The 19447-nt window shown below is 43.3% G+C and overlaps 1 protein-coding gene across 1 annotated transcript in view; it reads left to right on the top strand.

The window, feature by feature from the left end:
• Positions 1–9764: 9764 nt before the first annotated feature.
• The window catches only part of IPPK (inositol-pentakisphosphate 2-kinase), a 53322-nt gene continuing 43639 nt past the window's right edge, over positions 9765–19447 (top strand). Inside the window, exon 1 of the mRNA XM_063426478.1 lies at positions 9765–9995. Coding sequence (XP_063282548.1) covers positions 9915–9995 — 81 coding nt within the window. The 5' untranslated portion in view covers positions 9765–9914. The remainder of the gene's footprint in view (positions 9996–19447) is intronic.

The following is a 19447-nucleotide window of genomic DNA, read 5'->3' as shown; positions in this document are numbered from 1 at the left end:
CCCTGGCTCGCCCGGGGGTGGTGGCCTCTCCGTTTCTAGGAGCGTTCCCTGTGGGCCCTCCCTCGGTGCAACTCCGAGTCGTACGGGCGGAGCGCAGGGGATATGTTCCTCGTGTCAGGATCTGGCACCTCCCCCCCCAGAGGGAGTGGTGGCTTTGCCTTGGCCGGGCTGTCTCCGTCCCGCCCACTATCCATGGCTATTATGCGTTCCTGTATGGCTAGGGGCATTAGGGACTCCCTGGTGTAAGGTGGTCTTTAGTCCTCGTGACCTCTCTGTCGCCCACGTCTCTGCCAGGGATTGGTTTACTTCAGTCAAGGTCCCCTTTCTTCCCCTGTCAGTCGCCTTGGCATCGTCTTTGGGGCGTGGTAGCGGGTTGCAGGGGGAGAAAAAAAATGGGGGGGAGGGGAGAGGGGGAGCGAGGGGGGAGGGTGGGGAGTTAGCACGGCCGCGATCCAGTCCCCTCCTACGCTACTCTGCCTCCTCGTCTGGTCTCGGACGGACCGCTCCCGGTCGCCCCCACCGCCGGTCGGAGCTGTAGGTAATCCACGGTGTCCACAGGCGAGTGCAGCGTTCTTGTGTTCCTCTGAGTTCCGCCGTAAGAGATGGTAATATTCTAATACAGGGTAATAACTTTGGTACCAAGAAAAAAAAACTATTGGCACACAATAATAATAATAAAAGCAACTTTACTGACTAATTTGTTTATGTACAAATGCAGCAGCCAGGGACATAAATGTGGGAATTTATTTATATTTGAATTAGAGAGGAATGATCCGCCTGTAACTGAAATCTGTATTAAAAATAGGAGATCATTCCCCACTTTCATTTCCCTTTAAGTAGTGCTCTGGGAAGGAATTTCTGCAATTCAGAGATAATTTCAAATAGAGTGTATTCAACCAACTAGCAGAATGGGCTAAGTAATGTTCTTCACACAGAAAGAATCTTAATCAATGCTAGACAAAAAAAAAACCTTGTGTGCCTAAACATCTCTATCTTAGAAGGAGAGAAAGATGTCTCTAGATAGATTAATCTTTACATTTTTGGCAGCTGCACAATCATAGTGTGTGGCTTTAATGTATATCGATCTACCTAAAGGTACGGTTGCCATCTTGTATATATTGTAACATCCATCTCTAGCAGTGTTTCATAACCTTTATTGACAAATGATGTACATTGCATTAGCTTTGTGACTCATTCAATTTGAATAATGTGTCTAAAAGTCCACCTCCAAGTGTCCCTATTTGGGAGGGACAGTCCCTATTTTGGGGTCCAAATCCCTCAGCCCCTCTTTTCTGTCCTAATGTGTCTCTTTTCTAGGAGCTCCATATTGTTGATGTGTCTAAATGTATGTCAGAGATACTCAGCAACAAAGCTCACAGTAAAGGGTCGTAAACTACAATAAATGTGTCTTGTTCTCAATTACATTTTAGCCGCGTATTTTACTAATAACAATGTATGCAACTAAAATGCATCGTAGAACAAGAAAAAGTCAGTAATAGGTTTAATAACCACTACTGCACATACCCACCATCTTCTTACAAGAGCTCAGTCACTCGAAACACAACCAAACTGCAAAGTAGAGCTAATTATGGGTCATTTCAAAAACTCTCCAGAAAAATGGAGCATAGCCCCTATTTGAGAAACAAAAAGAAAATCACTGCTGATGATACTGAAACATTAAATAGAAGTTAACTTATGTTAGAAAAGAGTTACAAATTCACAAATAATAATTTCTCCTATAGAGAATCCACAGGTTTGTATTAAAAGTGAAAGCATTCAACTGTATAAACTACTGTGTATCACTTTGTATCGTTTAAGCAGTGATCAATCTCAAGAGTCATCCTCTGCTATACATAATAAAAATTAACAAATCTGAGTGATTTAGAAAGACTGTAACAAATTAATAATTAGGCCGGATATATACAAAGTTTTACTCCCAAGGAATGAGGAGAAGAAGGGGGCACTGGTCAGAAAAACCAATACTATGCAGTGTTAGCAACGTAGGAAAAGCACAATGTCCACATAGTGTATAAATATATATACAAGGTAACGAACAAGGTAAATAATCAGATCGTGCGGGGCAATAATATACATTATGTTTTATGAATATACATAAGCCTATATATATATAAGACCTGGTATGTACAAAAAAATATCAAGACTGCAAAGCTACCATGTGTAGTAAAAATTAACCCACTGTTAGGAAAATGATCTTCTTTAAAAGAATTACTAGATGGTACAATACTCCAGATCGACTTAAGAAACATGGTGTATATGCATTGGATGAATGTTGGAGATGTGGTGAGAAGGGAGAAAATATGGAACATTTGGTGGGAGTGCAAACTTAGTGGGATCTATTGGCTCCAAGTATTGAGTGTCATCTATAAGATTCTACCAATGTTAGATCAATTATCTCCATCTAAGATCTTACTGGGCTGGCCAGCTTCTTTTAAGGAGAACAACAAACAGATATTGTTAAGTTTTTTTTATTGAATGAGGCAAATGCTTTGATCCTGTTGTATTGGCTTAAACCTAGCATCCCGACTGTAAAACAATGGATTCTTAGAGTGGCATCATTAGGGGCCTAGAAGAAAACCATTGGACGACCCAGGGAAAAAGAGATCATTGTTAAGAAATGGGACCCTTGGATAGAGTATTGGGCAGGACTACCATAGTAAGGTTATCTTATGATAGAATGACGATGAGCAAATAAAATATTAATATAAAATAGATAGAAATAGAGGCAGAGTTATAATTTTTTTCTTTCTTTTTTTTTCCTTTTTCTCTTTCTTCGTCCTGTTGATATGCATATGATGATATGAGACATTGATAATGCTATTTGGTCATGGCGTAAAGTAGTCCCAATATCTGAGCCAAAAAAAAGAAAGAGGGTAAGGGAGGGAAGAGGGGAGGAAGAGGGAAAGGGGAGAAGAGGGAAAAAAGAAATAAAAAAAAAATTAAACCAAGTAATCCACAATGTGTCCCTAGAAACCATCATTACAGAATTCTATTCCTCATATCAGATTTGATTCCGTACATAAGAGAGCACCTATCCACTAAACTGTGCACTTTAAAGGAGGCTATGCTTATAAGGGCACTTGTCAAAACTGAATAACTAAGGTAAGAGTACACACAAGATGGATACATCAATAATAACCTCTATGATCAAGCTGTCAAATATTGCATTCATGTGGGTGTATTAGATCCTGTAATAATTACGGTGCATAAGAGAAAGGAATGTTATAAAAATTTCTGCTACAATCCTATATATAAATATATATATATATACACACACAGTCATGGGGAAAAAGAAAGTACACCCTCTTGAATTTTATGGTTTTACATATCAGGACAAAGTAACAATCTTCAGCTTCTTTGCAGGTCTTAAAATTAGATAAATACAACCTCAGATAAACAATAACACACAACATATTACACCGTGTCGAGATTTATTTAACAAAATAAATAAATCCAAAATGGAGAAGCCATGGGTGTAAAACGAAGTACACCCTTACTCCTGCCATTGGAATAAAGAGGCTTCTTAACAGACAGCTCTTCAAGTGATCTTGATTAATTGATCATCAGCAAGTGTGACAACCTCAATAAAAGCCGATGTTTTAGCAGTTTGCTGGTCTGGTGCATTCAGGAGTGTGTTAACACAAAGCCAAGAAGGAGAGACATCAGCAATGATCTTAGAGAAGCAAGTGTTGCTGCCCATCAAACTGGGGAGGGTTTTAAGGCCATTTTAAAACAATTTAAAGCCCATCATTCTACAATAAGAAAGATTATTTAAAAGTTACCAATCTTCCCAGGAGTGTACGTCCAAGCTTCATCACAAGATCAGACCGTGCAATGCTCAGAGAAATTGCAAAAAAAATAAACTAAACTCAAGAGTTGCCTCTCACGCTCTACAGGCCTCAGTTAGCATGGTAAATGTTAAAGCTCATGACAGAATTAGAGAAATACTGAACAAGTATGGTTTGTTTGGAAGGGTTGCCAGGAGAAAAAAACTCTTCTCTCTAAAAAGAAAATGGCAGCACAGCTTAGGTTTGCAAACTTACATCTGAACAAACCACAAGGAACAATGTTCTTTGGACAGACGAGACCAAAGTGGAGACGTTTAGCTATAATGCACAGCGCCTTGTTTAAGAAAAAACAAACAAAGTTTATCAGCACAAACTCATCATACTTAGTGTCAAGCACAATGGTGATTTGGGCTTGTTTTGCAGCCACAGGACAAGGGAACCTGGCAGTCATTGAGTTGACCATGAACTCCTCTGCATGCCAAAGTATTCTAGAGTCAAATGTGAAGCCTTCTGTCCGACAGCTTAAAGGGATCCTATAGTACCAGGAAAACAAACCAGTTTTCCTGGCACTATAGGCTCCTGGAGTACCCACCTCCCACAGGGCTGAAGGGGTTAAAACCCCTTCACCAACTTACCTGAATTTAGCGCTGGGTGAGGCTCTGCCCACGCTACTCCCCCGCCAGGAGACCTAATGAGTATGCGCGGCAATGGCCACACGCGCGTTAGACCTCCCCATAGGAAAGCATTATTCAATGCTTTCCTAAGGGGAAAATTTGACGCTGGAGATCCGTGAGGACGTCCAGCGTCAGATAACGGACCAAAAGATAGACACAGAGGGCAGACTTAGAGTTTTCTCGAACTGCAATGTTTTACATTGAAGCACTAAGTGCAAAAGGGACACTGCACCCAGACTACTTCAATGAGCTAAAGTGGTCTGGGTGCCTACAGTGTCCGTTTAAGCTTTGACGAAATTGGTTCATTCATCAGGACAATGATCCCAAGCACACTAGCAAATCTACAACTGAATGCTTGAAAAAGAAAGGGGGAAGTCAATGGGGACCCGAACTTTTGGGCACTAAAATACATCTAAAAAAGTCCCGGAAAGGGACTGCAAAAGGAAGTAAAATGGGGGTAAGAGTAGGACAAGTGCCCTGCAAACAATTGGGGTAGCCCCCAAAATATTGGGACATATAAAAAAAGAAAACAAAGAATAAGTGCACTTGAGTATAACAATGGCTGGGTGAGGCCTGTATAAATGTCTATTCTGCACAAGGTATTATTATTATTTTATGATTTATATAGTGCCATCAAATTCCGTAGCGCTGTTCATTGAAGGTACAGACAAGTCTGGTGGGATCCATGCCTCGTTCATTTTAATAAACGTGAGCTTGTCCACGTTGGCTGTGGACAGGTGGCTGCACTTGTCTGTGATAACGCCCCCTGCCGTGCTAAACACACATTCAGACAATACACTGGCTGCAGGGCAGGCCAGCACCTCCAAGGCATAAAGGGCAAGCTCAGGCCATGTGCCCAATTTGGAGACCCAGAAGTTGAATGGGGCAGACCCATCAGTCAGTACGTGTAGGCGTACTGTTCCACCATGTTGCTGAAATGCTGCCTCCTGCTAAGACTTTCCATATCAGCTGGTGGTGCTGGTTGTTGTGGCATGCTTACAAAGCTTTTCCACATTTCGGCCATGCTAACCCTGCCTTCTGAGGTGCTGGCGGTGCCCCAGTTGCATTTGCGACCTCTTCCTCCTCCTCTGCCTTCGCCTTGTGCTTCCACTGAGCCCCCATTGTCAGTTGGGAATGAAGGCAGCAGGCGCGCAAATTACCCAATCCCGACGCGGGGAGGTAGTGACACCCTGTAATTGGAATGGGTACACTTTAAATCCTTTAACGAGGATCTATTGGAAGGAAAGTCTGGTGCAGAGCTGAAACTCCACTATCGCCTGCTGCTGCTCGCACAGTCTCTCCAGGATGTGCAAGGTGGAGTTCCACCTTGTGGGCACGTCGCATATGAGGCAGTGAGCGGGAAGGCAGAAGTTACGCTGCAGAGCAGACAGGCGAGTAGCAGCAGGGTGAGAACGCCGAAAGCGTGCACAGACGGCCCGCACTTTCTGCAGCAGCTCTGATATATTTGTTTTTCAGGGATTTCTGCACCACCAAATTCAGCACATGCGCCAGGCAAGGGATGTGCGTCAAACCGGCTAGGCCCAGAGCTTTCTCCCATTATCGCACACCACCAGGCAGGGCTTGAGGCTCAGTGGCAACAACCACTCATCAGTCTGTTGTTTCATGCCCGTCCACAGCTCCTGCGCGGTATGGGTTTTTTCCCCCAAACATATAAGTTTTAAAACAGCCTGCTGTCGTTTTCTCCTGGCTGTGCTGAAGTTGGTAGTGAAGGTGTTACGCTGACCGTATGAGGAAGCGGAGTAGGAGGAGGAGGCAAAGAGAAATGCCCTGCAATCCTCGGTGGCGGAAGGACATGCACCAAACTGCTATCCACCTCAGGCCCAGTTGCCACTACATTTGCCCAGTGTGCAGTTAGGGAGATATAGCGTCCCTGCCCATGCTTACTGGTCCACGTATCAGTGGTTATGTGGACCTTGCCACTGATTGCGTTGCGCAGTGCACACCTGATTTTGTCCGCCAATTGGTTGTGCAGAGAAGGGATGGCTCGCCTGGAAAAATAATGGCGGCTGGGAACCACGTACTGTGGGACAACCACCGCCATTAGGTTTTTAAAACTGTCCGTCTCCACCAGACGGAATTACAGCATTTCAAAGGCCAGGAATTTTGAAATGCTGGCATTCAAGGCCAATGATGGCGGGTGGGTAGGGGGGGTACTTCCTCTTTCTCTCTATTGATTATTTTTATTGGACTGCAAGAAATGCACGGCAGGCCGCAAATGTTCTATTTAGCACAAAAAAGTGTGATTTTTTTTTTTTGTAAATATAATTTTTATTGTATTTTCTGTTTGTTTTTTTTTTTTTTTTTTTCATGCGATAAGTAGTTATACACGATTCTACATGGAGACTCGCAGGTCTCTGGCTTACTCATATTCACGTGAGCACGCAGGCTCATTGTTCATCAAGTCTTAAGCGGCTCGCAGGCCGCAGGTGAAAGTTTAGTATGACAAATCCAAACGTCAGTTTCGGCTCAATAATATTTCAATTGGCATTTCAAGCTAAGTAGGTATCAGGTGCATTGATATGCGCTTCGTCTGGGTGTTTATCACTAACTTCCTCAACAGAAGCTGCTGTGTTCCCATGAATTGGCCATGTCCATCCTAGCCTACGTTTTGGCCCTCCCGTGACTTCTCGTCATGGGTGTCAGTTAAGGCTGATTGTCTATGTCACCTTTGGCTAGTATTAACTACTGATTCGGTCCGTGTCTCCTGTCTATCCTGTCCAGCGTTCCCTGGTCAGGATCCCGGTCAGGATCCCGGTCCTTTCTACTCGGGATGTATAGGGTAAGTTGAGGATAAAGGATTGGGGTTAGGGGGTAAGAGGGGGGTTGGGTGCGTCTGAGGTCTCTTGTGTCTCGTGCCTGTCTGCCAGTCTCAGTCGGTCCGTAAAGTCTGGGTTGGAGGTCTGTATTATCCAGTGTGTCCACGTGTTGAAGTATGTCTGTTGTGTGTTTGCTGCTGTGTGTTGGAATTCTTCTAATGCTCGAAGGTCCTCCATATGGGCGAACCATGTGGTCAGTGGTGGTGTTGTGGCTTGCTTCCAGTATTTTGGGATGATGGATTTAGCTGTGTTCAGTATCCGTATGGACAGTGATTTTTTGTATGCGGATCGTGATATTTTGGTATGGTGCAGGAGCATTTCTGCGGGCTTAAAGGGAGGTGGGTCATCTGAGAAGAGCTGTAGCATCTTGTAGATCCCCTGCCAAAATGGGGTGATTCCACTACATTCCCACCAAATATGTAGGTGTGTGCCCCTCTCCTTCCCGCATCTCCAGCATTGTGGAGATTGCGACGGGGAGATTGTGTGCAGCGTCGCAGGTGTGCGGTACCATTGTGTCAGTATTTTGTACGCAGTGTCCTGGGTCTTGCTGTAGCTAGCGCAGTGGTGCGTAAGGTAGCAGATTTTTTCCCATTCGGCTTCTGTAAGTGTGTGTCCTAATGCTTCCTCCCATTTTCCCATAAAAAGTGTGATTTTTTAAACCAACAATGTAACAGTAGTATTTTAGGGTTTTATTGGACTGCAAGAAATGCACTGCAGGCCGCAAATGTACTATTTAGCACCAAAAAAAATTGCATTTTTCAAAGTGCGATTTAACCACAGTATTTGACTCACAGATATGAAGTGCACCGCAGGCAGCAGATGTACTATTTAGCACCCCAAAAATTATAATTTTTAAAACGGCGCTGTAACCACAGTATTTGACGGTTCTATTTGACTCTCAGATATGAAGTGCACCGCAGGCAGCAAATGTACTATTTACCACCCAAAAAATTCTAATTTTTAAAACTGCGCTGTAACCACAGTATTTGATGGTTCTATTTGACTCTCAGATATGAAGTGCACCACAGGCCGCAAATGTACTATTTAGCACCAAATTTTTTTTTTTTTTTTCAAAGTGTGATGTAACCACAGTATTTGACGGTTCTATTTGACTCTCAGATATGAAGTGCACCCCCCAAATTTACTTTTTAGCACCCAAAAAAATTTGAATTAGTCAAACTGCGATGTAACCACAGTATTTGACGGTTCTATGTGACTCTCAGATATGAAGTGCACACCCCAAATTTACTTTTTAGCACCCAAAAAAAATTTAATTGGTCAAATGGCGATGTAACCATAGGATTTGACAGTTCTCTTTGACTTTTAGATATGAAGTACACCGCAGGCCGCAAATGTACTATTTAGCACAAAAAAGTGTGATTTTTTTAAAACCAACAATGTAACAGTAGTATGTAAGGGTTTTATTAGACTGTAAGAAATGCAGTATGCAAATGTACTATTTAGCAACAATTTTTTTTTAGTATTTAACAATGCCTAGATGTTGCCCACTGGGCTACCAGAACAGAATTAAAGTAATGTGCCTGGCACACATGCAGTTACAAGTGCACTGCACTCTCTGTGGCACTTGGCCCAGGGAAGGGTACAATAATGTAGTATAGCACCAACAAAAATAATCGCTGTAGTTTGCAGATTCAACCCCAGAATTCTTTCCTAATCTGTCCCTCACAGCTGCAGCATGCTCTCCCTACACTAATAAGAGCTCATGTGACTCCAGCTTATATAGAGGCTGGGTCACATGCTGCACTGGCCAATCACAGCCATGCCATTGGTAGGCATGGCTGTGATGGCTTCTAAGGGCACACGAGTCAAACGCTTGTCAAAACGCGCCATTAAATCGCGAACTCCGACCCGAACATACACTGATATGTCCATGTTCGGTTCCGGGGTCCAAAAACCGTAATGTTCGTAATGCCAGGTGGGCCGCCATGGGCCATCAGGGGGAGATCAGAGGTACCCTGTGCTCACACTAGAACCCTTGTATGCAAAAACACACATTACTAAAAACACTACAGTACTATGTCACCTATTCACACATACACTTCAAGCCCTAAGCACACAGGCACAGCATCTCCCATATATATATATATACACCCCCCCCCCCCAAATATATATATATATATATATATACCCCCCTAATTTATTCTAAGCAATTTGCAATTGTATGTTCATGCGCTAATAGCTGTGTCCCGCGGTGCTGGAAGCCCTAATTCCCACAGCCCTGTGATGCCCTGAGATGCTGAAACCATAGAGTCGCGCACACAGTCCCCTCTATATCCTGACGCGGCAGCTTTCTATCTCAGCCACTCTATGGTAACTCAGCCCGGCCGTGGCCAATCAGAGTCCCGCGGGGCGTTGCAGCGGAGTGGGCGTGTCGGAGTGACGTAGTTCCAGGAGTTGTGTCTGGCTGGGAGCCGGAGCTGTGGGCGCTGCACGCCGGGCTGGGAGCGGACTGAGAGCGGACCGAGAGCCAGCTGACTGCCAGCGGCGGCCGGGACTCCTCTAGGCTTCTCGCTGCAGCCGGACCCCAGGGTCGCCGAGCTCCCTCACTCCCTCCCTCTCTCCCGGCTGGCTGTGTGATGGAAGCGGACAGGATGGATGAGAATGAATGGAGATATCACGGAGAGGGGAACAAAAGCCTGGTGGTGTGTCACACGCAGGTAATGGGGCCGGCAGGGCCAGCCGGGGAGGGAGGAATAGCGGGCGGAAGGTTGGCTGGGGGGCTGGCACGGAGGGTTATTGTGCAGCACACAGGGCGGAAGGAGACATACCGCATGGCCATAGCACCTCCTCTGTCAGCAGTCTGCTGGGGGACAGACTGAGTGCTGGCTGAGGGTGATGGGGGAGTGACAGCTGGCCAGCTCTCTATCATGCCTCTTGTGATGATGCAGGTATTGCTGCTGGACCATAACAACTGCATGGGTCTGTGAATGCGCATTCCTAGATGCTGGGTCTGTGAATGCGCATTCCTAGATGCTGGGTCTGTGAATGCGCATTCCTAGATGCTGGGTCTGTGAATGCGCATTCCTAGATGCTGGGTCTGTGAATGCGCATTCCTAGATGCTGGGTCTGTGAATGCGCATTCCTAGATGCTGGGTCTGTGAATGCGCATTCCTAGATGCTGGGTCTGTGAATGCGCATTCCTAGATGCTGGGTCTGTGAATGCGCATTCCTAGATGCTGGGACTGTGAATGGCGGGATCCGGGGTGCTGGGACTGTGAATGGCGGGATCCGGGGTGCTGGGACTGTGAATGGCGGGATCCGGGGTGCTGGGACTGTGAATGGCGGGATCCGGGGTGCTGGGACTGTGAATGGCGGGATCCGGGGTGCTGGGACTGTGAATGGCGGGATCCGGGGTGCTGGGACTGTGAATGGCGGGATTCGGGGTGCTGGGACTGTGAATGGCGGGATCCGGGGTGCTGGGACTGTGAATGGCGGGATCCGGGGTGCTGGGACTGTGAATGGCGGGATCCGGGGTGCTGGGACTGTGAATGGCGGGATCCGGGGTGCTGGGACTGTGAATGGCGGGATCCGGGGTGCTGGGACTGTGAATGGCGGGATCCGGGGTGCTGGGACTGTGAATGGCGGGATGCTGGGACTGTGGATGCTGGGACTGTGGATGCGGGATGCTGGGACTGTGGATGCGGGATCCCGGGGTCTGGGGCTGTGGATGCCGGATCCCGGGTGCTGGGGCGGTTAATTTTAACTCTCTGAGATGCACATCAGTCTCTGTGATATAATCTTGACCAATGTTTAAAATTGTTGTGCATACCTTTTGGGAAAGTGATTGTGTCCCTCTTACTTCTGAAACAGAGAGGGGTTTAGAAACGTACCCCTCTCTGTCTTATTAGAGATTTTGGCTTAAAAAAAAGCAACGTGAATTGATACTGTAGATCTCATTTAAGAGGTTTTGTCTTGACGTGGCAGGTGAATTTACACTTTAACCCCTTAAGAACACATGACATGTGTGACATGTCATGATTACCTTTTATTCCAGAAGTTTGGTTCTTGAGGGGTTAAATGCACACTATAGGCATCCAGACCACTTTAGCTAATTTAAGTGGTCTGGGTAGAGTGTCCCTATTGCACTTAGTGCTGCAATGTAAAACATTGCAGTTCCAGAGAAACTACAATGTTTACATTGCAGCACTAAGTCTGCCTCCAGTGGCTGTCGCCCAGGCAGCCACTGGAGGCGCTTCCTGGATCCTAACGGACCTTTGGTTCGGTATCTGAAGATGGATGGCCTCACGCTCTGCACAAGGACATCCAGTGTCAGATTTCCACCCCCCCCTCACCCCACCTTACATCTCTGGTATAGGTTATTTTTTATTAATGTAAAGTTACATTGCCCATAATATACAGAATGTCTATTTATGTTTGAGAAAGCATAATAACACTTTAATATAGAATGCCGGAATAGTTTCCAAGCCTTTTTTCTTTACTTCAGTAGAGCACCATTTGTGTTATTTGTGACGTGTGTGTTTTGACAAGGCAGGTTTTGATGTTTTGTCTTTAATTTGCAATTTCCCAAAACTTCATGTTTTACCAGAACAGTTTTGCTGGAAAATATATTATCATGTGTTACAATAAATGACAGAAACTTCATTTTTGCATTCAGTATTTAGAGTGTTTTGCTGCTTACAGCACCGTAGCTTTTTGAATTTACATTTTTGTAAATCAAAATATAAATAAGAAAGTAATAATGCGTAGTCTTAGGCAGAATTCATGAAATATGCCGTTATATAAAAAACAACACAGAAATAAGAAATACTCTCTTGGGTGAGAGCACTGGTATTCAGTAGCCCAAATACATAAAGCAAAACCCAAAAAAGTTACCAGCACACAATCCCAAATTAAAAAAGGTTTATAGTATGACTGCAATGACCATTAAAGTGTAAGCTCACCTGCCATTGTCTAGGCAAACCTCTTAGTTGAGTCCTACACTAATAATTCACCTTGCTGCTTTGCGCTAAAAGGCAGTATTTCTAATGAGACAGAAAGGGGTATTCATATGAACTCCTACAAACTAACCATTAATAGGGCACACGGAATGAAGTGTAGCACTGTAACTAGTACTATGTAATACAAAAACAAGTAAGTCATGTGTTCAAACTCACATTGCAATGGTACTAAAAAGACGCTGAATGCTTCCCATTGATTCACTGCATCTCTATGAGAAGATTCTGATTGGTGCAGAGCAGTGTTTTGATGCACATATGCAGTAGCTCCCCATTGCATTCATATGGGAAAGCATTGGATTGGCTGAGATTGTCAAGATTGATGATCTCAGCCATGGAGGCACGGCAAGCGGTAGCGAGACCTATGTGGCAAAGGAGGTACCTTCTATCCCAAATCTGAGGAAGCCGGTGACCTAAATAGCTAGTCTAACGCTATAGTGTATCTCTCAGTTAGGAAGTGGCTGAAATACCTTGGTATTACCAGGTAATCCCTGGTCTTCTATGTAAACCAATTGCAGTACTGTTATAAGAAAGAATATGCACTTGCAACATAACTGCATTTGGTAAAACTAAAATCATGTCAGAAACAGGTAGAGTGGTAAATGTAGGAGGAAAAAACGATATTTTGGTTTCTCTGGCTTTACATACGTACATGCAAAAAAAAGGACTTGGATTCTTATCCAACGATTCATTCAGTTTTGTAGTCTAGCAGATATAGTGTGTGCAGTGTCCCTTAATGGAAATGTCAATACTTAATAAACATAGTAATTGTATGTCTGTGCGTTGATTGCTGACCTTTGTAGTGCAAAGGGGAGATTCCAAAGCTGCATTAAGTTTATTTTTTTCCTGACTAGTTTTATGTTTGTATCATGCAATCTGTGTTTTTACCTTACATGTACGTTTTCTATTAGCACTTGCATACTGATATACTTCCTAACTCGGCGGCATGCTCACATTGGTTCTCTATTGACTATATTGCAGCTAGATCTACTGTAACAATTTAGAGTTGGAAAATGGTCATCCACATGACAGAGGGGTTTGAGCCCTCAAATTGAAAGTAAAAGAAAAATGTGGTCGTAGTACTGTCAGTTTAAAATGTAACTTTGATAAAAACCAATGTGAGTTTATTGACTGTATGTATAACAGTAAGTTAATCTGCCATTAATCAGTGCAGAAAGACCACTAATAAAAAGTGAAGTAAAAAGAGTTAATCTAAACCAAGAAATTAAGAAGAAATAATTGTAATGATAAATACAAAGTTGGTGTGACATAGCAGGAGGTGGATCGAGCAACTGCAGTGGCTGGATTTTGGTGCTGGAGAATTTAGATTCTTTTTTTTTTCTTCAGTTTTTTTACTTAGATTTGGCGGCTTAAAATGACACTATAGGCACCCAGTCGACTTCAGCTAATTGAAGTAGTATGGATGCAGAGACCCTATTGCACTTAGTGCTACAATGTAAAACATTGCCGTTCCAGAAAACTGCAATGTTTACATTGCAGCTCTAAGTCTGCCCTATGTGGCTGTCTACCAGACAGCCACTAGAGGGCTTCTGGAATCCAAATAGACTTTTGGTCCATTATCTGACCCTGGACGTCCTCAGGGACCTCCAGCGTCAGATTTTCCCTATAGGAAAGCATACAATAATGCTTTCCTATGGGGAGGTCTAATGCGCGTCTGCCCGCCCATTGCCGCGCATGCACATTAGGTCTCTTCCCGCCGGCTGCTGTTGGCGGAGGAGCAAGGTTGGTATTCCTAATGCTATGGTGTCCCTTTAAAGGGATACTGTAGGCACTATAACTGCTTGAACTCATTGAAGTGATTAGTGTCTGGAGTCCCCTGGTGTCGTCCTTCTGATTAGCATTAAAATGTTGTCAATGCTAAAACGAGTCCTCTAAACAGCCCATCCCTTTGTGCCTCTTGGGCTACTGATGAAGCATTAGCCCAAGTAGCAATGCTTGGCAGTGATTGGTTGAGTGTTACAGCTGACTGCTTTTAGCCTATCAAAGGGCCCTTTGCAGGTTTAAATTATGACTAGAAGGAAGTAATTCCTGGGCTGTGGGTGGCAAGGGGCCCTTATGTAATGGTAAATTGGTTGAAAATGGTTTAAAGGGACACTCTAGGCACCCAGACCACTTCTGCTCATTGGAGTGGTCTGTGTGCAAACTCCCACTACTCTTAACCCTGCAAGTCTAATTATTGCAGTTTTTTATAAACTGCAATAATTACCTTGCAGGGTTAACTCCACCTCTAGTGGCTGTCTACTAGACAGCCACTAGAGGGAACTTCCTGGTTTCTAGCACAGGAAACCTGTGCTAGAGCGTCGCTGGACGTCCTCACGCTGTGTGAGGACCTCCAGTGTCGCTCAAAACCCCATAGGAAAGCATTGAAATTATTTTTCAATGCTTTCCTATGGAGAGACATAATGCGCATGCGCGGCATTGCTGCGCATGCGCATTAGGTCCCCTCGGCCGGTGGGCGAGATCAGTCTCGCCCACCGGCCGACGCAATGGATAGGAGGAGCGTCGCGGAGACAGCGGCGAGGGACATCGCCGCTGCCTCAGGTAAGTCACTGAAAGGGTTTTTACCCCTTCAGTAACCGGGTATTGAGGGGTGGGAGGGAGAGGGACCCTCCAGTGCCAGGAAAACAGATTGTTTTTCTGGCACTGGAGATTCCCTTTAACAGTAAATGGGAGGGACAGTGCCAGGAGACTCCAGGCACTAGAACCAATTCCATGTAGTAAAATAGTTATAGTCTCTACAATGTTCCTTTATGCAATGATAGTGTGTATATTTTGTGATTGATGCCATTGCGAATCTAAGCTTTCCACTTCCTTTCAATTCCACATTCGCTTTGAACTAGGGGTTTAGAGCTGATAATTTGTATCGTCTGTGTAGTTTACTGATCTTACCGATAACTTGCTCAACTCAAGTCACCACACACTGCTTCTGCATCTGGAAACTCTAGTCGCTAGCCAATGAAGTTGCATGTTCTGACCTCATGTCACCCCTTTCTGTGAGTCCCCATATGCAGAGCTAAGCTGGAGGCAGGGAGGTGAGACCGTGAATAATCTCCTGTAATGTATTGGGCTGGCTGACAGAGTGATAGGAGTTTGCTGTCAGCTCACACTCTCCTATCTGTAACAGCATTGTACATGCTGCGATCTCACTGACCCACCATGTACCAGGTGCTTGAGAGTGATAGGAGTGCGATTGGTGTCAGCATGTTTAGTTAAAGGATCACTATAGGGTCAGGAACACAAACCTGTATTCCTGACCCTATAGTGTTAACACCACCATCTAGCCCCTCATGCCTCCATAAATATAGCAAAATCTTACTGTATTCAAGCCTGAAGCTGTAACTCTGCATGCTGTTTGCCTCAGAAAAACAAGCAGTCTGCTGACATCAGAAGTGGTGGCCTGATCCAATAACAGTGCTTCCCCATAAGATTGACTGAGACTGACAAGGAGGCATATCAGGGGCAGAGCCAGCATGATTCAAACACAGCCCTGGCCAATCAGCATCTCCTCATAGAGATGAATTGAATCAATAATTCTCTATGAGGAAAGTTCAGTGTCTGCATGCAGAGGGAGGAGATACTGAATGTTTGGATGCATTTTAGGCAGCCATGACCCAGGAAGGATCTCTAACAGCCATCTGTGGAGTGGCCAGTGAAGTTATCACTAGACTGTAATGTAAACACTGCATTTTCTCTGACAAGACCGTGTTTACAGCAAAAAGCCTGAAGGTAATGATTCTATTCACCAGAACAAATTCAATAAGCTGGAGTTGTTCTGGTGACTATAGTGTCCCTTTAATTGCTGAATTGTGTAGACATTTTTTAATTTTTTAAAAGGATTAAATGTACAAAATATCAGCACCATTTATCTGCAGTTGGCCCGAACGGCGACTGATAATCTGTGTCGGTATTGGCTTTGGAAAAGTAATATTGATCAACTCCCTTCTTGGAACATATTTTGGGTGTTGGTCTTGCCAAGGGAACTTCACAAAAGATTATGGAATATAAAGGTTTAGGTTAAAAAGAGAAACTCTTGATTTAGGTTAGTTCAGGCTTCATTAGAACAATATAGCAAAGTGTTCTATTGTTTTAAAGCAGAATTATGAAGTGTAATTGGGCAATAAACAATGACTTAAGCAGCAACAGGACAGATAATGTGTATTTGTGCTGTGAGTCATGTTTGTGGCAAGTTAGGGGAGATGATTAGATAGTGTGGGGGGTTGGTATTGACTGATGTGAGTATGGCGATGATGAAATAGATGCCTGGTATGTATAGACATGTGTGTACAATGTTAATGTTTATGACAAACCACTACTTTAGTTTGCATTTTAATGTGACAAGTGTTCATAACAGGAAGCATTGTGGATTTAACAGGTCCTATACAGCAATTCTTATTACTTTTGACATGATTTGAGTTATGGTATAAATAAATTGGTCTTCAAGTGTAAGTGCTATCACTTTATATAGCACAACATTTGCTTTACACTTGCTAGCTGGAGGGTTAGTAAATAGGTTATTTATTATTGTTATAATTAAAGGAGGGGAGTTGGGGGCTATGGAAATGGATGCTCCTGTCTCCAAATGCCTGTCTGTAGCATCCAATAATGCCTGGCCCAAAAATGCTTCTCCTACCTTACGTGAAGCATTACTTGTTTGTATAAAAAAACTGTGAAAGATGGACGTGTTACCCAGATTCTGAAATTCTAAAGTATGTCAGAAATTCTATTTCAATGGTTGTGAGCTAAGTTAATAGATCTAATGTGCTTATGAAAACATGGATGATTACGGTTTTTGACGCATTCACCGACGAATGTGATGAATGTAATTGTAATTATTATTATATTTTTATTATTTGTATAGAGCCAGCAAATTCCATAGCGCTGTACAATGGGATGCACATTTTGTACAAGAGGATCCTACTGTACAACATGCATTGTTTTTTGTTAATTTTTACAATGGTTCCTTATAACTCAAATAACCCCTCACTTAATGACCATTCTGTTCCTACAACGATCATTAAGCAAGGACCACCCTCTTTCCCGGGCGAAATTAGCCTGTGTGAAATTTGCTGGCTCAATTCAAAATCCACTGGCAAATTTTGAATTTCGCCAGTGACTTTATGCGCATCTAATGCATCATTGAATCTTATGCGCATTCAAATTTTGAAAACTTTATTTGGCTAATAAAAGTGCAAATTAGATTTGAACCTGGTAATATTTGTGAAATCTGTTTGTCATTATCTCTTGTTGAGATGGGGAATCCATTTCTACAACTGTAATGCATATGTCCATATATCCTGAAATCTGTGACTGGGGCTTTTGGGGACACTGAAAGTAACTTTTTAGTTTGTCTTCAATGGTGGGTTTTTAGTGGTTTCCTATCGAAGACAAGATACATGATTCTTTGACTTTCACCATTAATTTGATGTGCGTGTGTGTGTGTGTGTGTGTGTGTGTGTGTATATGTATATATATGTATATATATATATATATATATATATATATATATACATACATATACACATATACACATATACACATATACACACACACACTTGGTAATTTTTACATTTGTTTTGTATTTCTTTTTTTCCCCTTTCTTTAAGCGATGCTTTTAAACACATCTTGCATTTTCATTTTCATCCTGTTGGTTCTGGAAGCAGAACTGCATGATACTCTTTTTATTGACATTTTTTTTTCTTCTTAATCTTATTAAAAGATTATTTTTTTGTATGAAAAATCTTGTTGGAAATGTTACAATACAATATGCATCAGACCAGTGAGATTTGACGTACAGGTTAACATTGCCTCTGTGACATCAACATCATTGCGTTCCTTTATCAGTTAAAACACTTCTGTTACTAGTTGCAACAAAGATCCTTCATTTTTGTTTTTGTATACCTTGGAGAAAAACCAGCGGAGAGCAGTTCGACAAGCTTTCTGTGATGAGCAGCTTGTGTTGCCTGTGGTAATGTTTGGTGTGTGGGTTGGGACTCAGTAACTAGGCTCTTTGACGTGGACCCTGTTAGGTGTCAGAGGTCTGTGGTGGGAGCCAGTGTAGTGGACTCTGCATTTGCGTCCCTTCCCGTGGAAAAAGTGGAGAGAGAGTATAGACCACTGGGAGGAAAGGTTAACAAGAGGGAGGATAGTAAGAAGGGAGAAGAGGGGGGGGGGGGGGTATACGCCAGTGTGGTACAGGGGGCGGCACGACCATACTGCCTCTTTGTGTGCACTGTCTTATATGGGGCCCCCAGTCAGTTTTCTGTTCCCCTGTAGGGTGGGTAGAGGTGCGTTAGGCGTACTCACCGTTAAAAGATTATTTCTGTTGGAATCATTTCATAGAATGTGTCCATAACAAAGTTAATTTACTGAAGGTAGATGAGAGCTGCAGCACTGCTGAGATAGTAAAGGTAGTGTATGCCTAAGACCCAAGGTCTAGGTAACACAAGTAAGATACGGATCTCAGAAGCCTGCTAAAATTAATAATCTTTAATAAGGTATACTTAACCATGAACAAATAAAACAACAAAATGTGAATACTTAAAATAAAAAATCACCCAAAAACTGTGCAAGAGGAGATTGAAATGGGCTCAGGGAGTAATGGATGAGATATCAACTTAGGCAAAAGTGCTCTAGATGTATACTCATTACTGGGGAATAGAATTGGGAGGTACCACTGTACACTTAACTACCCGGCTGAATTGTAACAGAGCCAAACCCTTAACACTGGACTGCAGAAGTGTATATTCGTATGGAGGTATAGAGCCAAGGGGCTCTTAACAATATAACACTTCAAGATATAGCAACAGGTAATGTTAAATACTTGCTTAGAGGTCACAGGTGGAACATATGGCCGTCACAAAGTAACATAAGAGGGTACTGCAACTTAAAATAGTGCAGAAAAATGCATTTGGTCACACCTTTATAGCTAAATACAGGGTAGTAACATAAAGCACTAGGTGGATAGTATAGATGTGGGATACTTAGATGTTCCCCTATTGAATATAAACAGACTCAACACTACTTGAAACTAACCTCAGTGCTGTATGCACTGACTGGTAGATAGTGTAGATATGGGATACTTTTATGTTCCCCTGTTGAATATAAACGAACTCAATAGTTCGGGTAGTTAAGTG

Source organism: Pelobates fuscus, chromosome 7 (genome assembly GCF_036172605.1).
Source record: "Pelobates fuscus isolate aPelFus1 chromosome 7, aPelFus1.pri, whole genome shotgun sequence".
In the NCBI taxonomy this organism is placed as follows: Eukaryota; Metazoa; Chordata; class Amphibia; order Anura; family Pelobatidae; genus Pelobates; species Pelobates fuscus.
This window is presented reverse-complemented; position numbering and strand designations above follow the sequence as displayed.